Source organism: Vespula pensylvanica, chromosome 16, assembly GCF_014466175.1.
Source record: "Vespula pensylvanica isolate Volc-1 chromosome 16, ASM1446617v1, whole genome shotgun sequence".
NCBI lineage: Eukaryota > Metazoa > Arthropoda > Insecta > Hymenoptera > Vespidae > Vespula > Vespula pensylvanica.
This window is the reverse complement of record NC_057700.1, coordinates 1,254,882-1,272,250: the sequence shown is the minus strand read 5'-3', so window position 1 is coordinate 1,272,250 and position 17,369 is coordinate 1,254,882. Positions and strand designations below refer to the sequence as shown.

The following is a 17,369-nucleotide window of genomic DNA, read 5'->3' as shown; positions in this document are numbered from 1 at the left end:
GGAGAGATGAGTGGGAGAAAACGGTGCGTGAGCGAACGAGCGAGAGAGAGAGAGAGAGAAAGAGAGAGGTAAATCTATAATAAGACCGACCAAAACTGACATTTCCACATCAACGAATTGTAAACCTTCTACAATTCCTGTTCATATTCTATATTTATCGTATTATTATTCTAAACGATGTTTCTCCATTTCCTACTCTCTGTTTTTCAATTTATTATTCGTTAGTTTCCATTTCGCAAGCGGTCCAGCGAGCCCCCTGCTTTTCACCCTTTCTAGCTACGTCACTGATATGCCGGCTCGTTCGACCAATCATAAGAGTCTTTACAAATCGTCTTGAACGTGACGTTATGCGCGCGTAATACGAATGTTTTTACGCTTCTTGTCGTTACAAACAAATTTTATTATACATATATACATTTATTTTTATACTTATACATATCGATACATATCTAGGTATATATAAAATGTACGAAGACGATTATTTGTATGCAGAAAAGTAAATAAAAAGTATAGAATATAATTTTATTATACAAGTTATTGTTTTAAAAATAATTAAGTTAAGAGATCGTTCAAGTTAATGTATATTTAAATACGTTTAGAATATTCGATAATATCGACTTCGATAATATCGATACGTAAAGGAAAATATTTCCCAAGGAGAAAAATTTTATTGTTCTTGCATTGTACTGATAAAAAATCTTATGACTGCAGAAATAGAAATTGACTAGTTTTATAACACATCATTCGATCGAGATATACATCAGGCAAGTGCACGTGTACTTAACGGTGGATTATTCCGAACAGTTCTTAGAATCTGGTTTTCCGAAAAGTAACATCGATAACAAAAGTCTTACACAGAAGTATTCTATAATTCAATTCTAGTTTTCATTTTATTTTGTCACGTAAAACTTCAATAATAGAGGACAGCCTACGTAAAATAATTTCAACTTTCTACAAAATAGAAATTGATCTTGTCGTATATATATATATATATATATATATATATATATATATTATAATTAATTATATGTATTAAAATAATTACATTTCTTATATTACGTATATTTAACTTATATTTAATTAAATTTATATATAATATATATACACACACATATTAAACGAGAGAATTCTATGTGAGAATTTTGGTTATCGGAAAAAAAATTGAGAACCACTGACTTACGTGTAACGAAGAAAAAGAAAAAGGTAGGTGGTACTGAAGTAGCGCGATTCGTTCCTGACATTGAAGAAAATGGGTGCGGACAAGACTAAACCGAGATACTTGAGTAAAGTTCTGTTATCATAGCGCAATACGCGTTAGATTTCGTCACTCTTCTCTCTTCTCAGTTATTATATAAATACGTCTTTCATAATTTATTAAATTCCTATTTCTTCCTTAACATGAATATAGGTTAAAATAACGTTTCTTCGAGTATATAAATAAAATCGAAGTAAATTCAGATTTTTCTATTTGTAAATGGTGTTGTAAAGAAGAAAACGTCTCTTTTTGGATGTAGAGTTTACTAAAAGGGTGCTCGATCGCGCGCAATCGCATGAAATAAAGTGGGGAGAGAAAGAGTAAGACAGAGAGACAGAGACAGAGACACAGAGAGAGAGAGAGAGAGAAAGAGACAGAGAAATATAAAGAGAAAGAGAGAGAGAGAGAGAACAAAAACGCCGGGCGTAAAGCGCAGGCGTGCGACGAGGAAAGCACGTTTGTTGCCTTGGTTGCTGAGAAGCGCATAGCGGGCTTTGATACGCGCGACGTGAACCGGTCGGTTGCTGGCACTGTTCTTCGCTCTACGAAGTACGTGACTCTTCTTTTCTTTTCCAAGAAATAATATTTTCAAAAGGTAAGTTGTAATTAATTTATGACCACACGTTTTTATGTCATCGTCTTTTTCTTCTATTTTCTTTCCTTCCATCTCTCTCTTTCTCTCTCTCTCTCTCTTCTTCTCTCTCTCTCTCTCTCTTCGTCTCTCTCTCTCTCTCTCTCTCTCTACTTTGTCAATTTCTCTTACTTCATTCTACTTACATATATTCTACTAGAAATTGACGATGAGCATGGCAACATCAAGGAAGACCAGATCTTATATACCCACGGACATTGATTCAATTGTAAGAATGACGTGGGATGAGAATAAGGATAGCGATCAAATGAAGAACAGTTTAACCTCGTACGATGACACGTTGATAAACGGCAAAAGCAACGGTTATACCGTAATGCGGAGCAACGGACACGCACGGGTGAGTAGTGGTGGTGCATCTCCCCTGTGTGTCACATGGCCGACTATGCGACACTATCATGACACGATTTAAAAGAATATACTTAGTTTTTTTTGAATAAAGATTTCTTTCTTCTCTTTTTTTTAATCTCTTTTTCTAGTTTACTTTTTTATTCTTTTATTGACCAACGTTCCATCGAGTTTTTTTTGTTTAAAATGTTGATTGAAACTCTCTCTCCCTCTCTCTCTCTCTTATCGTTTCAAATAATTTCTCTTCCTTCGCAATATTATTTTATCGCGTTCAAATGTTATTTGATTTGAAGGTCCAGCCAATCAGATTGTAGAATAAAATCTGATGATTTTGATTATTATTTGATTGAGATAAAAAAAAAAAAAAAAAAAAAAAACCCGATTGGCATCTTCTCTGTTATTTATTCTAATCGTTTAAATTATTTATCACTTAAATATTAATCATTTAAATGATTATATCACGTTTTTAATACCAACAGGTATATATTTTTTTACTATTGTATAAATTTCACTTTAGAAAAAAAATTCTATAATTCCTAGCCTGTTATCACTTATTATCGTGTTTATTTTCTTCCGTATTTTATAGCGCTTATTCATTGTAGACAGATAAAATTAATCATCAACTTAACAAGACTAACATCGATAATTCTTAATTAAAAAATTAATGTAATATCTATCAAATATATTTGTCTTCCAAAATATTATTGTATTCGTATTTTTTGTACGACATTGCGCATGTATCACAGTGCATATTTATTTATAATTAATTTTATGGATTCCTAATAATTTGTTTCTTTATATTTTTATATTTACAAACATTTTACGAAGATTCTTTTATCAATTATAGATATAATATAAATTAGTTCGTGTACTGTGATAAGGAAGTGAAAAGAAAAGACAAAAAAAGAAGTAAAAATAAATATTTATATATGTTCTAGTTTTCCAAGAATCAAAGAAGAACTGATATAAAGGAAAAGTCAAGATCGAAAGAATCGTTTGAGAAAGTTCCATTTATAACCGCAGCACTCACACACCTTGGTTTTTACATTCTTATGATTTTAGGTTTCATAAATCAATTATTCTTTATACCAAAAGTAGCTCAAGAACAAAATCGACAGGTAAGAGACAACATGAAAGATTAATCAGAAATCAAATCTTAATATATTATCAATTTCAGGGTTATGCGCCGCTCTATGAAAATTTTGAAAAGTTTTACCTCCTATATGTCTACAGAAGAGTACGAGATTGTTGGAATAGACCGATATGTTCTGTTCCTGGTGCCATGGTTACATTAAAAGATCGTGTCACTCATGATTATGGATGGACTTTTCAGTAAGGGACTATGAAAAACTATTACAATTATATATGAATTGCTAATATTAATATAACAATAATATATTTATATTTGACATAATCAACAGGTTTACTGGATCTGAAAGGTCTTGCATAAATTTAGGATCTTACAATTATCTAGGCTTTGCAGAATCAAGCGGAGCATGTGCGGAACAATCTATCATGGTTCTCCAAAAATTAGGTTGTAGCAGCTGTAGTACTCGACTTGAATTAGGTAAAACTATATATTTAATATAACGAGGTAAAAACAAAATCAATCGATACATTCAAATAGAATTTCAATTAAAACATATTTTGTTTGTTAGGAAATGCACCTATCCATGAAGAATTAGAAAAATTAACAGCTTCATTTTTGGGAGTTGAAGATGCTATAGTATTTGGGATGGGATTTGCAACAAATGCATTAAATTTGCCATCCCTTGTTAGTAAAGGCTGTTTGGTACTTAGCGATGAAAAAAATCACGCGTCACTCATTCTTGGATTACGATTATCAGGAGCAACAATACGTGTTTTTCACCATAACAGTAAGTGGATATTATTATTAAGATGATATAAAAGGTGAAGGATAAATTACATATGTACATGTCTTATTGCAGATGTAAAACATTTGGAGGATCATTTAAAAAAAGCAATAGTTTATGGTCAACCTAAAAATGGTGAACCATGGAAGAAAATAATTATAATAGTTGAGGGTATTTATTCAATGGAAGGATCAATAGTCCACCTTCCTGAAATTCTGGAACTGAAAAAAAAGTACAAAGTTGGTATAATTGTTGATAACAGGATTTTTTTGAAATAGAGGATAAAGTGTAATAGTATTGATAACAACTCATTATCATTAATTTTAATACAAATGTTAAGACATTATATTTGATTATTTCACATTTGTTAGGTAATGTTGGAAATATGCAAAGAGGGATTTTTCTCAATTATTCAATAATATATCATTATCATTATGTATTCTTAACTCTTTACGATCGAAAGATATTTCTAGTATTACAAAAAAAGTATTACAATCGCAAAGAGTTAATAATACTCATTGTCATTAAATTTAGGCCTATCTTTACGTGGACGAGGCTCATAGTATAGGGGCAATAGGGAAACATGGACGAGGAGTTTGTGATTATTATGATATAGATCCTCGGGAAATCGATATACTTATGGGAACATTTACGAAAAGTTTTGGATCTGCTGGCGGATATATAGCTGGAACAAAGGTATAATTTAATAAATTATTTTTTTGTTACTACTATATTCTAGCTATAATTAATATTATCTCTTCTTTCTTATAGACTTTAATAAATTATTTACGGGTACATGGTCATGCTCATACTTACGCAATTGCCATGTCACCTCCCGTCGCCCAACAAATTATCGCATCTATGAGAATCATCTCTGGCGAGGATGGAACTGATGCTGGAAAGAAACGTATCAAACAATTGGCAAGAAACGTCAGATACTTTAGACGTAGACTAAATCAAATTGGAGTTATCATTTATGGAAATGAAGATTCACCGGTAGCGCCGATGCTAGTATATTTATTTTCCAAAATTTGGTATGGTTTTAATATTTTTATGTCGCATTTAAAAAAAAAAAAAAAAAAAAAAAAAGAAAAAGAAAAAGAAAAAATCCTAAAAATTCAAATTCAAATAAAAAATACTTTTGATGTACTAGGACGGTAGTACGTAGTTTTACAAAATATAATATAGCAACAGTTGGTGTTGGATTTCCTGCAACACCTCTAATGGCAGGTAGAATACGTTTTTGCCTTTCTGCTTCGCACACGAAGGAACAATTAGATCATGTAAGTAATCGTCATTGATAGTATAAAAATTATATTAATATATTTTGTTTTTACCTTTACTTTTACTTTTCATATATTGCAGGTATTATTACACGTTGAAAAACTAGCTGATAAATTAGGACTCAGGTACTCGCGCAAACCTCGTGATCCAAATCCTATAGAATACTATTCCGATAGTGAAATGGAATGACCTACCTCATAGCTTAGTAAATCTTTAATTAGTTTAGTTTTCTTTCTTTCCAAGATGTTAGGATATCTCTAAAAGCTTTAAAGCAACAACAATATATCTTTACATAAGGCTTGTATGATATACCAAATGAAAATATAAGTATTAGGTCACTTAGTTTACGAAACTTAAGATATCAATTGACAAGCATTCTTTTAGTCCAAATTTACACAATCAATTTAAATAAATAAGAATTTTTAATCGAGATAAGAGCTTATAAAACTATTTATTCCACAAAAGAATTTTATAATATTAGCATTCAATCATTTTTTTTTAATACGAAATTAGATTTTTCAAGCACAATCATAATTCCTTTCAGCATTTATCAGCATTAGCGTATATATATATATATTATTATTATTATTAATTCTTACAATTCTTAATATTAATGTTATTTACACAGAAATACAAATTTTACATGCTACATATATCAGTAATGTAAGTCTTAGTGAAGCAGTAAAAAATGTAAAAATATCCAAGGAAATATCTCGTAAAATTTAATACTTACGATCGCAGTATATATCTATATCAACACAATATTATACGATAAAAATAATATATAGAATATTAATATTATTTTGTTATCAAATGTTATATATGGAATGAGAATATCTTTCTATCGTGTCAAAAGGAAAGTGCAACTTGTCATACATTTATACATCATCAAGTTATTGTGATAAAATTATCCTTATCATTTTACTTTTAAAATCGTTGTATTATATTCTCGTTATTTCGAACGACAAACTAAAAATAATAATTTATTTTTAACCAGCTACTTAAGCAAATTGTATACATTTAAAAATAGTGATTCATCAATTTTGCAATTTATAACGAATACGGTACTTATGCAATTTTACAATCTGCCTTACATACTTAATTAATATTTATCTAGTTCTAAAAATGCATTCAAATGTTTACTATAATAATATAATTTTTTATAAATTGCAAAAAACAAATATAGGTGTTTTACATTTTATTAAATAGATATTCCGTATATATGACATTTAAATTTAATGTATAAACTAGATTGGAAAGAGTTATTTACAAAATAAGAGATTATATTTAATGATTTGTACTTCTACTGACTCATTTCTTATATTATCATTATTTCTTTGCACGTGTATTGCATATATAGAAGATGTATAATTCTGCATGAATTTCATAAGAATTTTCTTTTTTTTTTGAGTTGATATCAAACCTGTTGTATTAGATTTAAACTCTTTTTATCTCAAATATAAGTATTATATATAATACATCAATTTTGACAAGTAAAATTGATAAGGAAATGGGATTGGAGATCTGTTTCTTGTTCAAATAAAAATAAAAAAAAAAAAAAAAAAAAAAAATTAAATAATCCATATCAATCCACTGTTTTTATAAAGAGTATATTCATTAACTGCATCCAAGACCTACTGATATTTGTTAAATTATATGATTCATTGTACAACTATCTGAAATATTGTGATTTTGTTGTGTACCTTTTAATGTTGCCATATAACAGCTTATTTTGGTTCCTCTAATTTATTATACAAATATATAAATAAGTTGATATCATTTTAACATTACACAAATATTTGATAACTGTAAATTTATTTTTCTAATAAATGAAAGATCAAAATTATAAATAAAATTTATTCTTATTATCGATTATTAATATATTTCTTGTGTCTTTTTATATATCTTTCTAAATAAAAATATGATGAACATATCAAAGTTTATTTATATATTTTTAAAAGATAAACAATGACATACCGTGTTATTATATCTAGAATAACAAGTTATGATCGTTGTATATATATACATATAATATTTATTATTTAACACTGCGAAGAATATTTTGTATTCTATTTAATATAATAGCATTAGTAGATTCACAATGTTCTGTATCATATGGTGGTTTTATAGAAACACTGTCTTCAATATATAAAATATCATTTATATCTGTAACTGGAAATCTATTTTCTAATAAATATTGTTTCACAATATTTTTTCTTTTTGTAATGTCCGATAAAGAAAGTTGATTGATTGACACTTGGAATAATTCTGGCATAGATGTTTCTGTTTGTGTAGTTAATTCAATATTTTTTATCGCATGTCCAAATACTATTTGTAAATTTTGATGATCGTCTTCTTTAGTTTGTAAAAGTACTACACTATAAAAGAATTTTATAATGACAAAATTTTTTAGTACGATTCAAAATGCATTATATACAGAATTACTATTGCACAAAATTGTAGAGAAGATAAATATAAACACAGTCAAATAATAAAAATATATAAATTGTTTTACCTTTCTGAAACTGGATCTACTGTATACACAGTACCATTATATACAACTCCATTGTCTGTAGTAATTTTGGCTTCTTTTCCTATATAACTCTTGAATAGTAAAGGATTATTTTTATATATATTATGAGAAAATTTGTTTAAATCTTCTTTTGTGGAACACATATCGACCATGATTGTATATTCGTTAACCTCTACACTGTGTAATCTATAATTTTCCTACAATTATATTTTTATTCGCTTGTTATTAAACCGTGAATTAATTGCATCTAATCGTATTAAGGAATTATAATTTTGACACTAATATTTATCGAGAAACTTATCTAATAACCTTACTCCGAACATAATACTTCAACAAATCTAATTAGAATAGGAGCATTCCCGAAATGTCATAGAGCGACAGCTGTAGTCGACGATGCTGCCACCTATATCGACATTCACATAACCGCGAAAATCAAATGACGAAGACCAAGCGTAAATTAATATTTCGAGTATCGATCATTGCAATTACATTCTTAAACATCAAAATTATGAATTATATAATGAATAATTCGTCCTCTGTAGAATGTTACTCAGTTTTAGTAATTACTTTTAATTCTGTTTACTCTAAATATTATCGGTATTCTATCATATTTCAATTCGTTACATATTGTATCGATCATTTTATAAAAGTGGGTTTGACCTAATAAGTAATCTGTATGGTTTGTTTATTTCTATCACTAATAATTTATTTTAAAACGGGAAATAACACGAAGTTAAGAGTAAACAGGGTAACACATAACATATTAAATACATAGCAGCTGTTAAACAGAATTAGGATGTTACACCTCAAATATTTTCATGTAAGTAACATTTAAAGTTAAAGTCAAATCTCATGGAAGAGAATTTTGTTTAATATTCATATCTGAGCAAAAATACTCGTTTCCTTTTTTCTTAATTTTAAACATTTGTATTCTACTGATACATTAATAATCATTTCTAAAATCATTGTATAAAAAGTACTTGTACATGACAGAGAATAACAGATCACATTAGGAACAATGTCATTGTAAAAAGAAATACCCTATTTATAATTATTTAAATTGCTTGCATTATTATTATCATCTCAGAAATATTTTAATCAATTAAAATTTATTGGAAAAACATTTCCAATATTTCAAAAACTATTTGTACATATATTGTCATTCTGATTTGATTTCCTTTGTGTAAAAATTATTTTGTAAAAATCTATTTTGATCAGACATTGAATACTTTTCACAGTGGTATTTGAAATAATTCTACGGGTACAGAAAACGCTTGGTGAATAGGACACAAGGAATACCAAACGTTTTAAGTAACAGTGTTGGACATTTAAATAACAGCGCGATATACGTGGTCTTCTAATAATGTAACATTCTTATGTATATACTAATAATAGTATACTACAGAAAAATATGAAATTCTAACCACTTTAACATCGATCTTGTTATGGAAAGGAATAAATCCGTACTTGCGAATTATCCGAACGACTTAATTATATGACAATGAAATTAAAAGAACGCCTAGTACACAATATAGGCCAAAGGATAATCGCACCTTACACATCTTGGCTGCACTCCATCTCTGCTAATCACAACTATGCACACTTGCAACTGGAATTATCAAGCAGATAAAGCGCTGCCAACGGGCTGCTTCACTCTTTGGTCTGATAAGAAAATTGAATTGGCGATGCGTTTAGAACATCGTAAGTTGACGGTACGTCCGACTCTGCATAAATATATTTTTTCATATTTTTCAATCACGATATACAGACCATGCACGTACGCTTATTTCAAAAGGCGTCTTCACTGGAGTTCGAACATGGACACCCTGCCGGTAAGGCCACTACATACACCGCACGCGAAACTATACCTAAGATAGGCACATACACAATATATTACCTAATTATAATTTTTAAGTGCATGTCTGGGATATGTCTTGAATTAATTTGTAACATATTTGATTCTGGGACTATTGAACATCACGTAATTTTAGTTTTATTCTTCCTGAATGCAGGAAAATGAAGTTTTCTGCGTCGCCGTTTTAATTCTTCATTGTCAGCAGTCGAATTGGAATCTGTCGACAGTGTTTCATCGTCCATCGACATCACAGTGGGTAGTTCTTTAAGTGGCCTTTTTGCTATGACAGCACGATAGCCCGATTTCTCGGACGTATCTAATGAGTTTTCCGAATACGAAGTCTTTGATAGGAATGATGAAGTTGTTTTATCGTCAACTATGGCCATGTTGGTCTCTTGGCTATATGATCGAATCATACCGGCCTTCTCTTTAATCGATGGTACCATAGTACTTTCTTCATTGCCGTCACCCACCGTAAAATGAACGACTTCGGGCGGAGTATCCTTACCTGTTTCACCGCTCGACGAGTCAGGTGGTATAGATGATTCCTTCCAATTCATATTCTCCAAGATACCTGTGAATAATAATGCCATATGGCATAACTCATTACAATCAATTCACGAAATAACAATATCAAAAGAAAGGGATAACTGTAAATAACAAAGGTTCTTTAGTCGTAAATATAACACAGGTTCTTTTTAGTTATCAATTTTAGTGTTCTATTCTAATAAAGAGGTATTATATATCTACAATCCATTTAATTTATCCATACAGTAATTGCATTTTATAAAAATGATGTATATATATACGTATATATATATATATATATTTGTACATTTATAAATCAAATGTATATAGTACAAGAATAAAGTAGAATTATGATAAATGATAAAAGAGTAAATATTTGGATAACTTGAACTTTCAATTACTACAGGTATCTATATCGTTCAAAATGATTAAAATATGATTTCTACGGAACGCACTAAAGATACGTAATATTTTGCATGTTTAATCAAAATTAATCAGTCTAAGTTTTCATGCATCTCCATGTCTATCTTACCTGCAGCACCAGGGGACGATGATGTATATATTGAGCTTGTGTCATCATCTAAATCATCTTGACTGCTGAGTCGACCTGTAAATAATAAATAATAAATCAAAGATAAGAATAACAATTTTTAAATCAAAGTATAATATACATGCAATATGTTACACATTCAATACCTCTTAATCCAAAACCTCTACCATTAGATGCTCCTCTGTATAACACAGTTTCTAAATAGTTCAAACCGTTGTTATTAATTATGTTGAAGCCACATAAAAGTTCAATTTGTTTCCAACGATGCACACGTTCTTGCAGTTCAACTGTAACTTCGTTTAATGCTGTCCTTGCTTCAACTATACTTTTATCGACCTCGTCGATAGACTTTCCATGAGTAGAAACAAATGCTCCAACTAAACTCGATCGTTTTTTTCGTAATTTTTCGCACTAACAGATAATATATATTATTGACAAATAGTTGACATAAAGTTGACATTTAATAATTGACTTACCGCTTCTCGTGCTTGTTGCAATTGTTTTTCAGCTGAAATCTTTTTCTTTGTATATGCTTTATTTTCAATTTCATGGGTCAATTGCAGCCAATGTTGAAGACCAGCAGGTGGTGACCAGCATCTGTCTTCAAGTTCACCTTCTGCTCTTTGTAATTCTACTTTCAACATCTACAAATTTACATTGCAATATAGAACTTGAAAGTAAATATTAATTTTTCATAAATATACGTTGTTATTATATTAACTTCAATCTCTGCTTTTAACTGCGATACTTCAACATCGGAATAGGAAGTATGTAATCCCAAACTGCCATCTTGTAAACGTTTCTCTAAATTCTTTTTTTCAGTGGTTGCAGACTCCTGTTCCATTCTTGCTCTTTCTAATTCTTTCTACAAGCGATACGATACTATTAGAAATAATTCATTTGGACATAAATATATTATATTGACATATAAATATTATTGCTGTTATAAACGTATACCTGTAAATCTTCCAATGCAAGTTCTGCTTTATGTAAACTTTCCATATCTTTCATCATTCTATGTAAGTGTTTCTGTGAACTTTTTTTTTGTTGATATACATACCAACACCCAATAAGTGCTCCGAATAATAACGTGATCAATATTAGATCTTTGATGCCATGTCCAGTATCTGTTGACATCATTGTCAAGAAGAAATAAAATATAATTCATGTGTTTATATATATGTGTGTGTGCGTGTATGTATAAATATATGTATGTATATTTATCCAGTTGTGTAATAGGAATATTACCTTTTGGAGGACCAAAAAGTACAACATCCATTGCCTTCAAGGCAATTTTTTGCTTGTGTATGGGATCTTTAACTCCCAGGATATTACTAAGGTAGTGCATATTGTTGACAGCCAATCTAATGACATCAAAAAAGGAAATATATATATATATATATATGATGTCTACAATATTAATAATACACATGCAATTATGTTAATTTCTTTGTCGTTGTGTGGTTATATATTTTTTACAACATATGTCAGTAAAATCAATGGCATACTAAAATGAATTATTAGTAACGAGATATATAATGAATAATAAAGCATAAACTAACATCTCTATTTTTTTAAGAAAATATAAACATTATGACATATAGTCTTATAAGTTCCATGAACTTCTATAGATATAAAAGGACTAAATCTAACAATAACATATATTCCTACAAATTAGTTGTATTATAAAAAATATAGGAAAATTGATAAAAATATAAAGTAACTCCCTAATGAAATTATAAAAGTATACAAAACTTAAGAATAATTGTAGAATTGTAAGACTTTGAAATCTGTAATAAACTGAACCATGCATATACTATATAATTAAAATAAAAACTAATTATATATCAAAATTTGTCCTTTATAATCAATAATGATTCTACCTTGTAAAAGCAAGATAAAGAATATTAAAATATATTTCTACTTCCTAAATATTGATACTATTCTTACCATTGTCCTTTATTTTACATTGTTTTAAAATCTATTTAACTTATACAACAAATATTTGTCAATTTACGATTACAAATATTTGTTGATGCATTATTGTATATAAACTTGTTATTACATAAATTGAAGAAGTTCGCATCTTTTCTTCCAATACCCTTTGTCGTTCCTCTCTCAATGGAACAGTAGTGGCTAATCACTATCTTATAATTTCAGTTAAATGATGATACTGTTACATATATTTATAATTCGGTTTTATATATATATATATATATATATATATTCATCATTTGGTACATAAAATTTCGTGATCTTTAAAGAAGTATTTCTAATTTTACAGTTCTTATACAAACAACTTTTTTTATTTGTTTAATTATATCTGACATAGTGCCGAGAGAGTACAACTTCATCTTATTGATGATAAAAAAAATATATGTACTATATATGATTCTATGGTATTTTTTGTAGAAACATAAGTTTATCAAAACTTGTTCTTTATACGAATATTGTGCATAGTATACTTAAGAAATAATTTTTTTTTTTTAATCCTAACTTGATACAAGACTTTATTTTTTTAAACATCATTTGCATTATCTTTCTGGATTTCATTGAATTATAGATTCATCGCTATAATTAACTTCGTTACATACCCCGATTACAAATGGCACAACCCATAGAGGAAGTCACTGTATTTTCCCATTTCTCAATTTTCTTCATATTGATGTAGAGAACCCGATCATATAAATTTGCCTCTTAGCCAGATCCATTAGTATTCCGTGGTACAGCCATGTATCCTTTAGATATTATAAGCAAGACTGAGAGTGTGTCTCAGGAATGCGTCTAAAAACATCAAAAGACTATGTCTAGGAAATATGTCGTCAAAAGAACATCGGCGAAAGAAGTATCGACGGATTTGAGAGACTTGCTTTTTTTACTATAGTAATCAAGAAAGGACTCTTTCATTGAATATGTACCATTTTTATAAATAACATAATTGAAACACAAAAGAGTGTGAGTGAAAATAAATCGTTTGTTGCTTTCTATCCTTTACTCACCTCCCTGCTTTCTGTTACATGGCAAAGTTTTGCTTCATAACAATAGTATTAATCATGAATTCAATGCTATAAGCACGTGATAGTATTACTAACAAAATCAATAAAAGATATTGAAAAAAAAATAATATCAAAGAATGTAATGCTGCTTTTTAACTTTCTCTTTCTGTTATTAATTTATTTTTATCAAATAACAGCACTTTTATAAAAACTCAACTACTAGTCACTTTGCATAGTTCATATTTTTTATCTATACATAAACAATGTCCTTCAAAAATCATAGAAGTTTAACCGAATACGTTGTACATATTATGTAACAGTATCACATATACAAGCTTCAAAGGAGAAATTGAAAATAGAGAATCTTTCTACCATAGCCATATATTCCAAGGAAGGGCAGATTATTTATCTGCTACTATTTTATGGCTAAGTAGGTGGAAGAAAAGGTACGGCAAACGCCAGTTGAACATTTCTGGTTAAAAATTTGTTTTACTCCTAAAAAAGTCAAAATATAACATAAAACTATAATGTAATATCTTACACATGTATAATCAAATAACAAATATTGTAGAAAACATTATTTCAATTTATGCCTTTAACATATACTCATTGATTTTTTAATAAAATATTATTTTTTATATCTACATATAAATCAGATTTCAAAGTCTTCAAATTTAATTTTGCAATGGGAATTACTTTACACATTGTATTTTAATATAATTCTAACTTTTCATTATATCAATAAGATATATAACAAAAAAAAAATAATAATGCTAACTATGAAAGAAAAACAAGAGTTAAAATAATAAGTAAAATTATCAATACTAATTGATATAAAAATATGAATAAGCCATAATGATATTTTTTCATATACACTCACTTCATATGCAAGTTTTAATAACTCTGTCCAATGAAGAGAATATTTTGATAAATGATAATGATAAATCTTTGATTAAGAAAATGATGAAAGCAGAAAAACTTGTTATGGAATTTTGAATTCCTAGATGTGTTTAATGCTGATAAGTAATTATACTACCTTGGTAGTGTAGCACCAGTCACACGATGTTGTATAAATGTAGGTACATACTGAGGAAGCTCAACATTCGTAGTCAACCATTCTGATGTTTGTTCTATAGTCCAATTATGAACCTAATTAGAAAGTTATTATTACAAATGATATTCCTAGAAATATAATATGCATATTCCATCATAGGACATAAAATAAATAACATTGCATATCATACCTCTGATCTTAGCCAAGCCTCCCAAAGTTCACGTACACTAATATGCATATCATCATTATGATGAAAAGCTCTTTGTCTTCTCTCATAACCAGCTTCATATTGTAACTCTTCTCTTAAAAACTGTCGCGAATAAACATATTTACATATATATTTTAATGAAACCTTAAATTATGAATAAAAATATATATAAGTAATACGTCATCTTACATCATCTGATTCTGAAAGATCTATATTTCCATTAGCATCATCATCTAGCTGACTATGCAATAATTTAATTGCTTCTAAACCCAGTCGGTCTTGAGTAGCCATTCTTAAACAAGTTAGATCATCGTTGCAAGTATCAGTAGCTGTAAGAAATTTAAAAAATTCTATTATCCGTTTATTAATTTGAGGAAAAAGAAAAGAAATGTAGTAAATATGATTAAGACAAACATGTAATATTAGTGTTGGATAAAAAAATGAATATACCTATGTTAAAAAAATTCTAGCAAGTATTATGTAGCCATTAAGTCAATTACAGTGTGACAAGGTCATCAAGATATTATGATTCTTCGTAATAATGATGTACATCAATGACATAAATAGTACTACCCAAGCTAGAAGCAATTACAAGAAATAATAAATATTCGAGTATTGTTATTAGTGATGTTAACTATTGTGTATGAATATTTTTTATATACAAATTCATTCCCAAATATCGACAATAGATAGTGTAGATAAATCAGAAATACAAAAAAAAAAAAAAAATTCTAAGTACAATAATATATAATTGATATACGTGCATACTAAGTAGTTATTATTCTTAGAGTTATTCCTTTAGAATTTCTCGAATCTACAGACGATTTCGCTGTTACTGAATCATTAAGTACATATATTTAAACATGAATAATTGGGAGAATGCCTAATCTAAAATACAACCAACTAAAATACACCTATATTCTTTCATTACGTACGTGAAATTCCATATTATACACGATAGTTATCTTAATTATTTTAAGGATGTTAAAAGAGATATTAATAATCGAAATTTGTCATGCTGTATCAATCAATGTTTAGCATTGGCATTGGATGACAAAGAAATATAAAAATGAGGTAGAACGCGTAGTCAAAACAAGAAACTTACTCGGCTCGTGAAGAACGACTTGTGCCAAACCATCGGTAAGAGATGCAGTAAAGGTTGGTGTTTTTGAGTGGGAGCTACTGGAAGCCCCAGTTTGAATGTGCGTATTTGGATCTAAAGCTCCGCCACTTGCCGATACAATATCACAACACCAGTACAATAATTGAACACTAATCAGTACGATAACATCAGCGTCCACGACCCCTCGCATTTTAGGTTAACTTCGTCTTATTATTAAATATGTATCTCACACCAAGCTTTATCTAGCTTTTGTATATAAATATCAAAACTTTATTAATCTCCCGTGTCCCGTCTAATTCCGACGCGCGGTCGTGAATGTGCTCAAAATTACAATTATCACAACCGGGATGTTGGCATCGTTCGGAGATGATGATGATGATGATGATGATTTGTTGAGTACGTTGCCACAAGTGCAATCGATTATACGTTATTAAACTAACTTCATCACAAGTGATATACCCGATACGTTTATATATCTACAAAATCACTTCTCATTTAAGTACCCGTATTATTTTATAAATTAAGTATATACCGCGTGTCCCTGAATAAAATATTCTTTCTCAAGGCTATTGTACATACGTTCCTTCACTCATCGCCACTACACCAAGATGCGATTTTAAACTTGCGTATTGGTACCACATATGGCTACTCTCGGTCAATCCCAACACCTGCTACTTTGGTAATTGCCAGGATTGTACTACGGATCGTTCCTTAAGAAATACAATCGTATATTAGAAATTTCTTTGAGTATAAATGAACGACGAAGATCGATTACGAGAACAAGATTAAACGTAACGTTTATCTAAGAAATTGAAAAATATATCATTATTTACAGGCCTACATTTATCGCTCAATTATATTAGCCATCTTAGGTAAGTATAATGTTTTTTCTTACTAGAGAAAGTGACCACATTGAAATATTTTTATAAATTGAACGTTTAAGAGCGCCCTCTTTAACAAATTATTACCAAAAACATGCGCGTGAAAGAGCGCGCGTGATAATTTGCAACGTGTATTGTATTTACATCATGAGAAAGATGTAATATATTAGTCATCAACGAAATACTTTATATATATATATACATATGTACACACACGCACACATATATATA

General features: G+C 29.1%; 3 protein-coding genes and 1 long non-coding RNA gene across 7 annotated transcripts; 1 reads left to right on the top strand and 3 right to left on the bottom strand.

Moving 5' to 3' along the window:
* The first annotated feature begins 1,672 nt into the window (after nt 1-1,672).
* LOC122634962 (serine palmitoyltransferase 2) lies at nt 1,673-6,211 on the top strand. 2 transcript variants are annotated; one of them, XM_043824551.1, is made up of 11 exons: nt 1,673-1,804; nt 2,047-2,244; nt 3,191-3,370; nt 3,430-3,584; nt 3,674-3,819; nt 3,911-4,129; nt 4,202-4,365; nt 4,661-4,822; nt 4,898-5,160; nt 5,280-5,409; nt 5,492-6,211. In XM_043824551.1, the coding sequence occupies exons 2-11, from the start codon at nt 2,056-2,058 to the stop codon at nt 5,597-5,599; spliced, it is 1,716 nt and encodes a 571-aa protein (XP_043680486.1). In that variant the 5' UTR covers nt 1,673-1,804; nt 2,047-2,055; the 3' UTR covers nt 5,600-6,211. The 2 variants fall into 2 exon arrangements, with proteins under 2 accessions (XP_043680486.1, XP_043680485.1); XM_043824550.1 differs by having other exon boundaries at nt 1,674-1,850.
* Nucleotides 3,612-5,083, bottom strand: LOC122634965. The gene is made up of 2 exons (XR_006328525.1): nt 4,943-5,083; nt 3,612-4,811 (listed from the first exon to the last, which is right to left on the bottom strand). It is a non-coding gene; the product is annotated as an uncharacterized LOC122634965 (long non-coding RNA).
* A 591-nt stretch (nt 6,212-6,802) lies between the features above and the next one.
* Nucleotides 6,803-8,377, bottom strand: LOC122634964 (gem-associated protein 6-like). The gene is made up of 2 exons (XM_043824556.1): nt 7,926-8,377; nt 6,803-7,788 (listed from the first exon to the last, which is right to left on the bottom strand). Exons 1-2 carry the CDS (start codon nt 8,093-8,095, stop codon nt 7,449-7,451), a joined length of 510 nt encoding a protein of 169 aa, XP_043680491.1. The 5' UTR covers nt 8,096-8,377; the 3' UTR covers nt 6,803-7,448.
* A 246-nt stretch (nt 8,378-8,623) lies between these two features.
* Nucleotides 8,624-17,135, bottom strand: LOC122634960 (stromal interaction molecule homolog). 3 transcript variants are annotated; one of them, XM_043824541.1, is made up of 12 exons: nt 17,099-17,113; nt 16,240-16,967; nt 15,324-15,463; nt 15,117-15,236; nt 14,909-15,021; nt 12,125-12,240; nt 11,834-12,003; nt 11,598-11,741; nt 11,353-11,520; nt 11,023-11,287; nt 10,859-10,933; nt 8,624-10,372 (listed from the first exon to the last, which is right to left on the bottom strand). In XM_043824541.1, the coding sequence occupies exons 2-12, from the start codon at nt 16,445-16,447 to the stop codon at nt 9,921-9,923; spliced, it is 1,971 nt and encodes a 656-aa protein (XP_043680476.1). In that variant the 5' UTR covers nt 16,448-16,967; nt 17,099-17,113; the 3' UTR covers nt 8,624-9,920. The 3 variants fall into 3 exon arrangements, with proteins under 3 accessions (XP_043680476.1, XP_043680477.1, XP_043680475.1); XM_043824542.1 differs by lacking the exon at nt 17,099-17,113 and adding an exon at nt 15,585-15,712 and having other exon boundaries at nt 16,240-16,378; XM_043824540.1 differs by having other exon boundaries at nt 16,240-17,135.
* Nucleotides 17,136-17,369: the final 234 nt, after the last annotated feature.

Bases quoted from the DNA above. Each gene is read 5' to 3' on its own strand.
- LOC122634962 (XM_043824551.1), top strand. From the start codon at position 2,056: ATGAGCATGGCAACATCAAGGAAGACCAGATCTTATATACCCACGGAC. The intron at 2,245-3,190 runs GTGAGTAGTGGT...TATATGTTCTAG, and splicing joins GGAGCAACGGACACGCACGG to TTTTCCAAGAATCAAAGAAG. The intron at 4,130-4,201 runs GTAAGTGGATAT...GTCTTATTGCAG, and splicing joins ACGTGTTTTTCACCATAACA to ATGTAAAACATTTGGAGGAT.
- LOC122634964 (XM_043824556.1), bottom strand. From the start codon at position 8,095: ATGGTCGATATGTGTTCCACAAAAGAAGATTTAAACAAATTTTCTCAT. The intron at 7,789-7,925 runs GTAAAACAATTT...ATTCTTTTATAG, and splicing joins GTAGATCCAGTTTCAGAAAG to TGTAGTACTTTTACAAACTA.
- LOC122634960 (XM_043824540.1), bottom strand. From the start codon at position 16,447: ATGCGAGGGGTCGTGGACGCTGATGTTATCGTACTGATTAGTGTTCAA. The intron at 15,237-15,323 runs GTAAGATGACGT...TATTCGCGACAG, and splicing joins ATCTTTCAGAATCAGATGAT to TTTTTAAGAGAAGAGTTACA. The intron at 11,521-11,597 runs GTTAATATAATA...GTAAATTTGTAG, and splicing joins AGTTAAAAGCAGAGATTGAA to ATGTTGAAAGTAGAATTACA.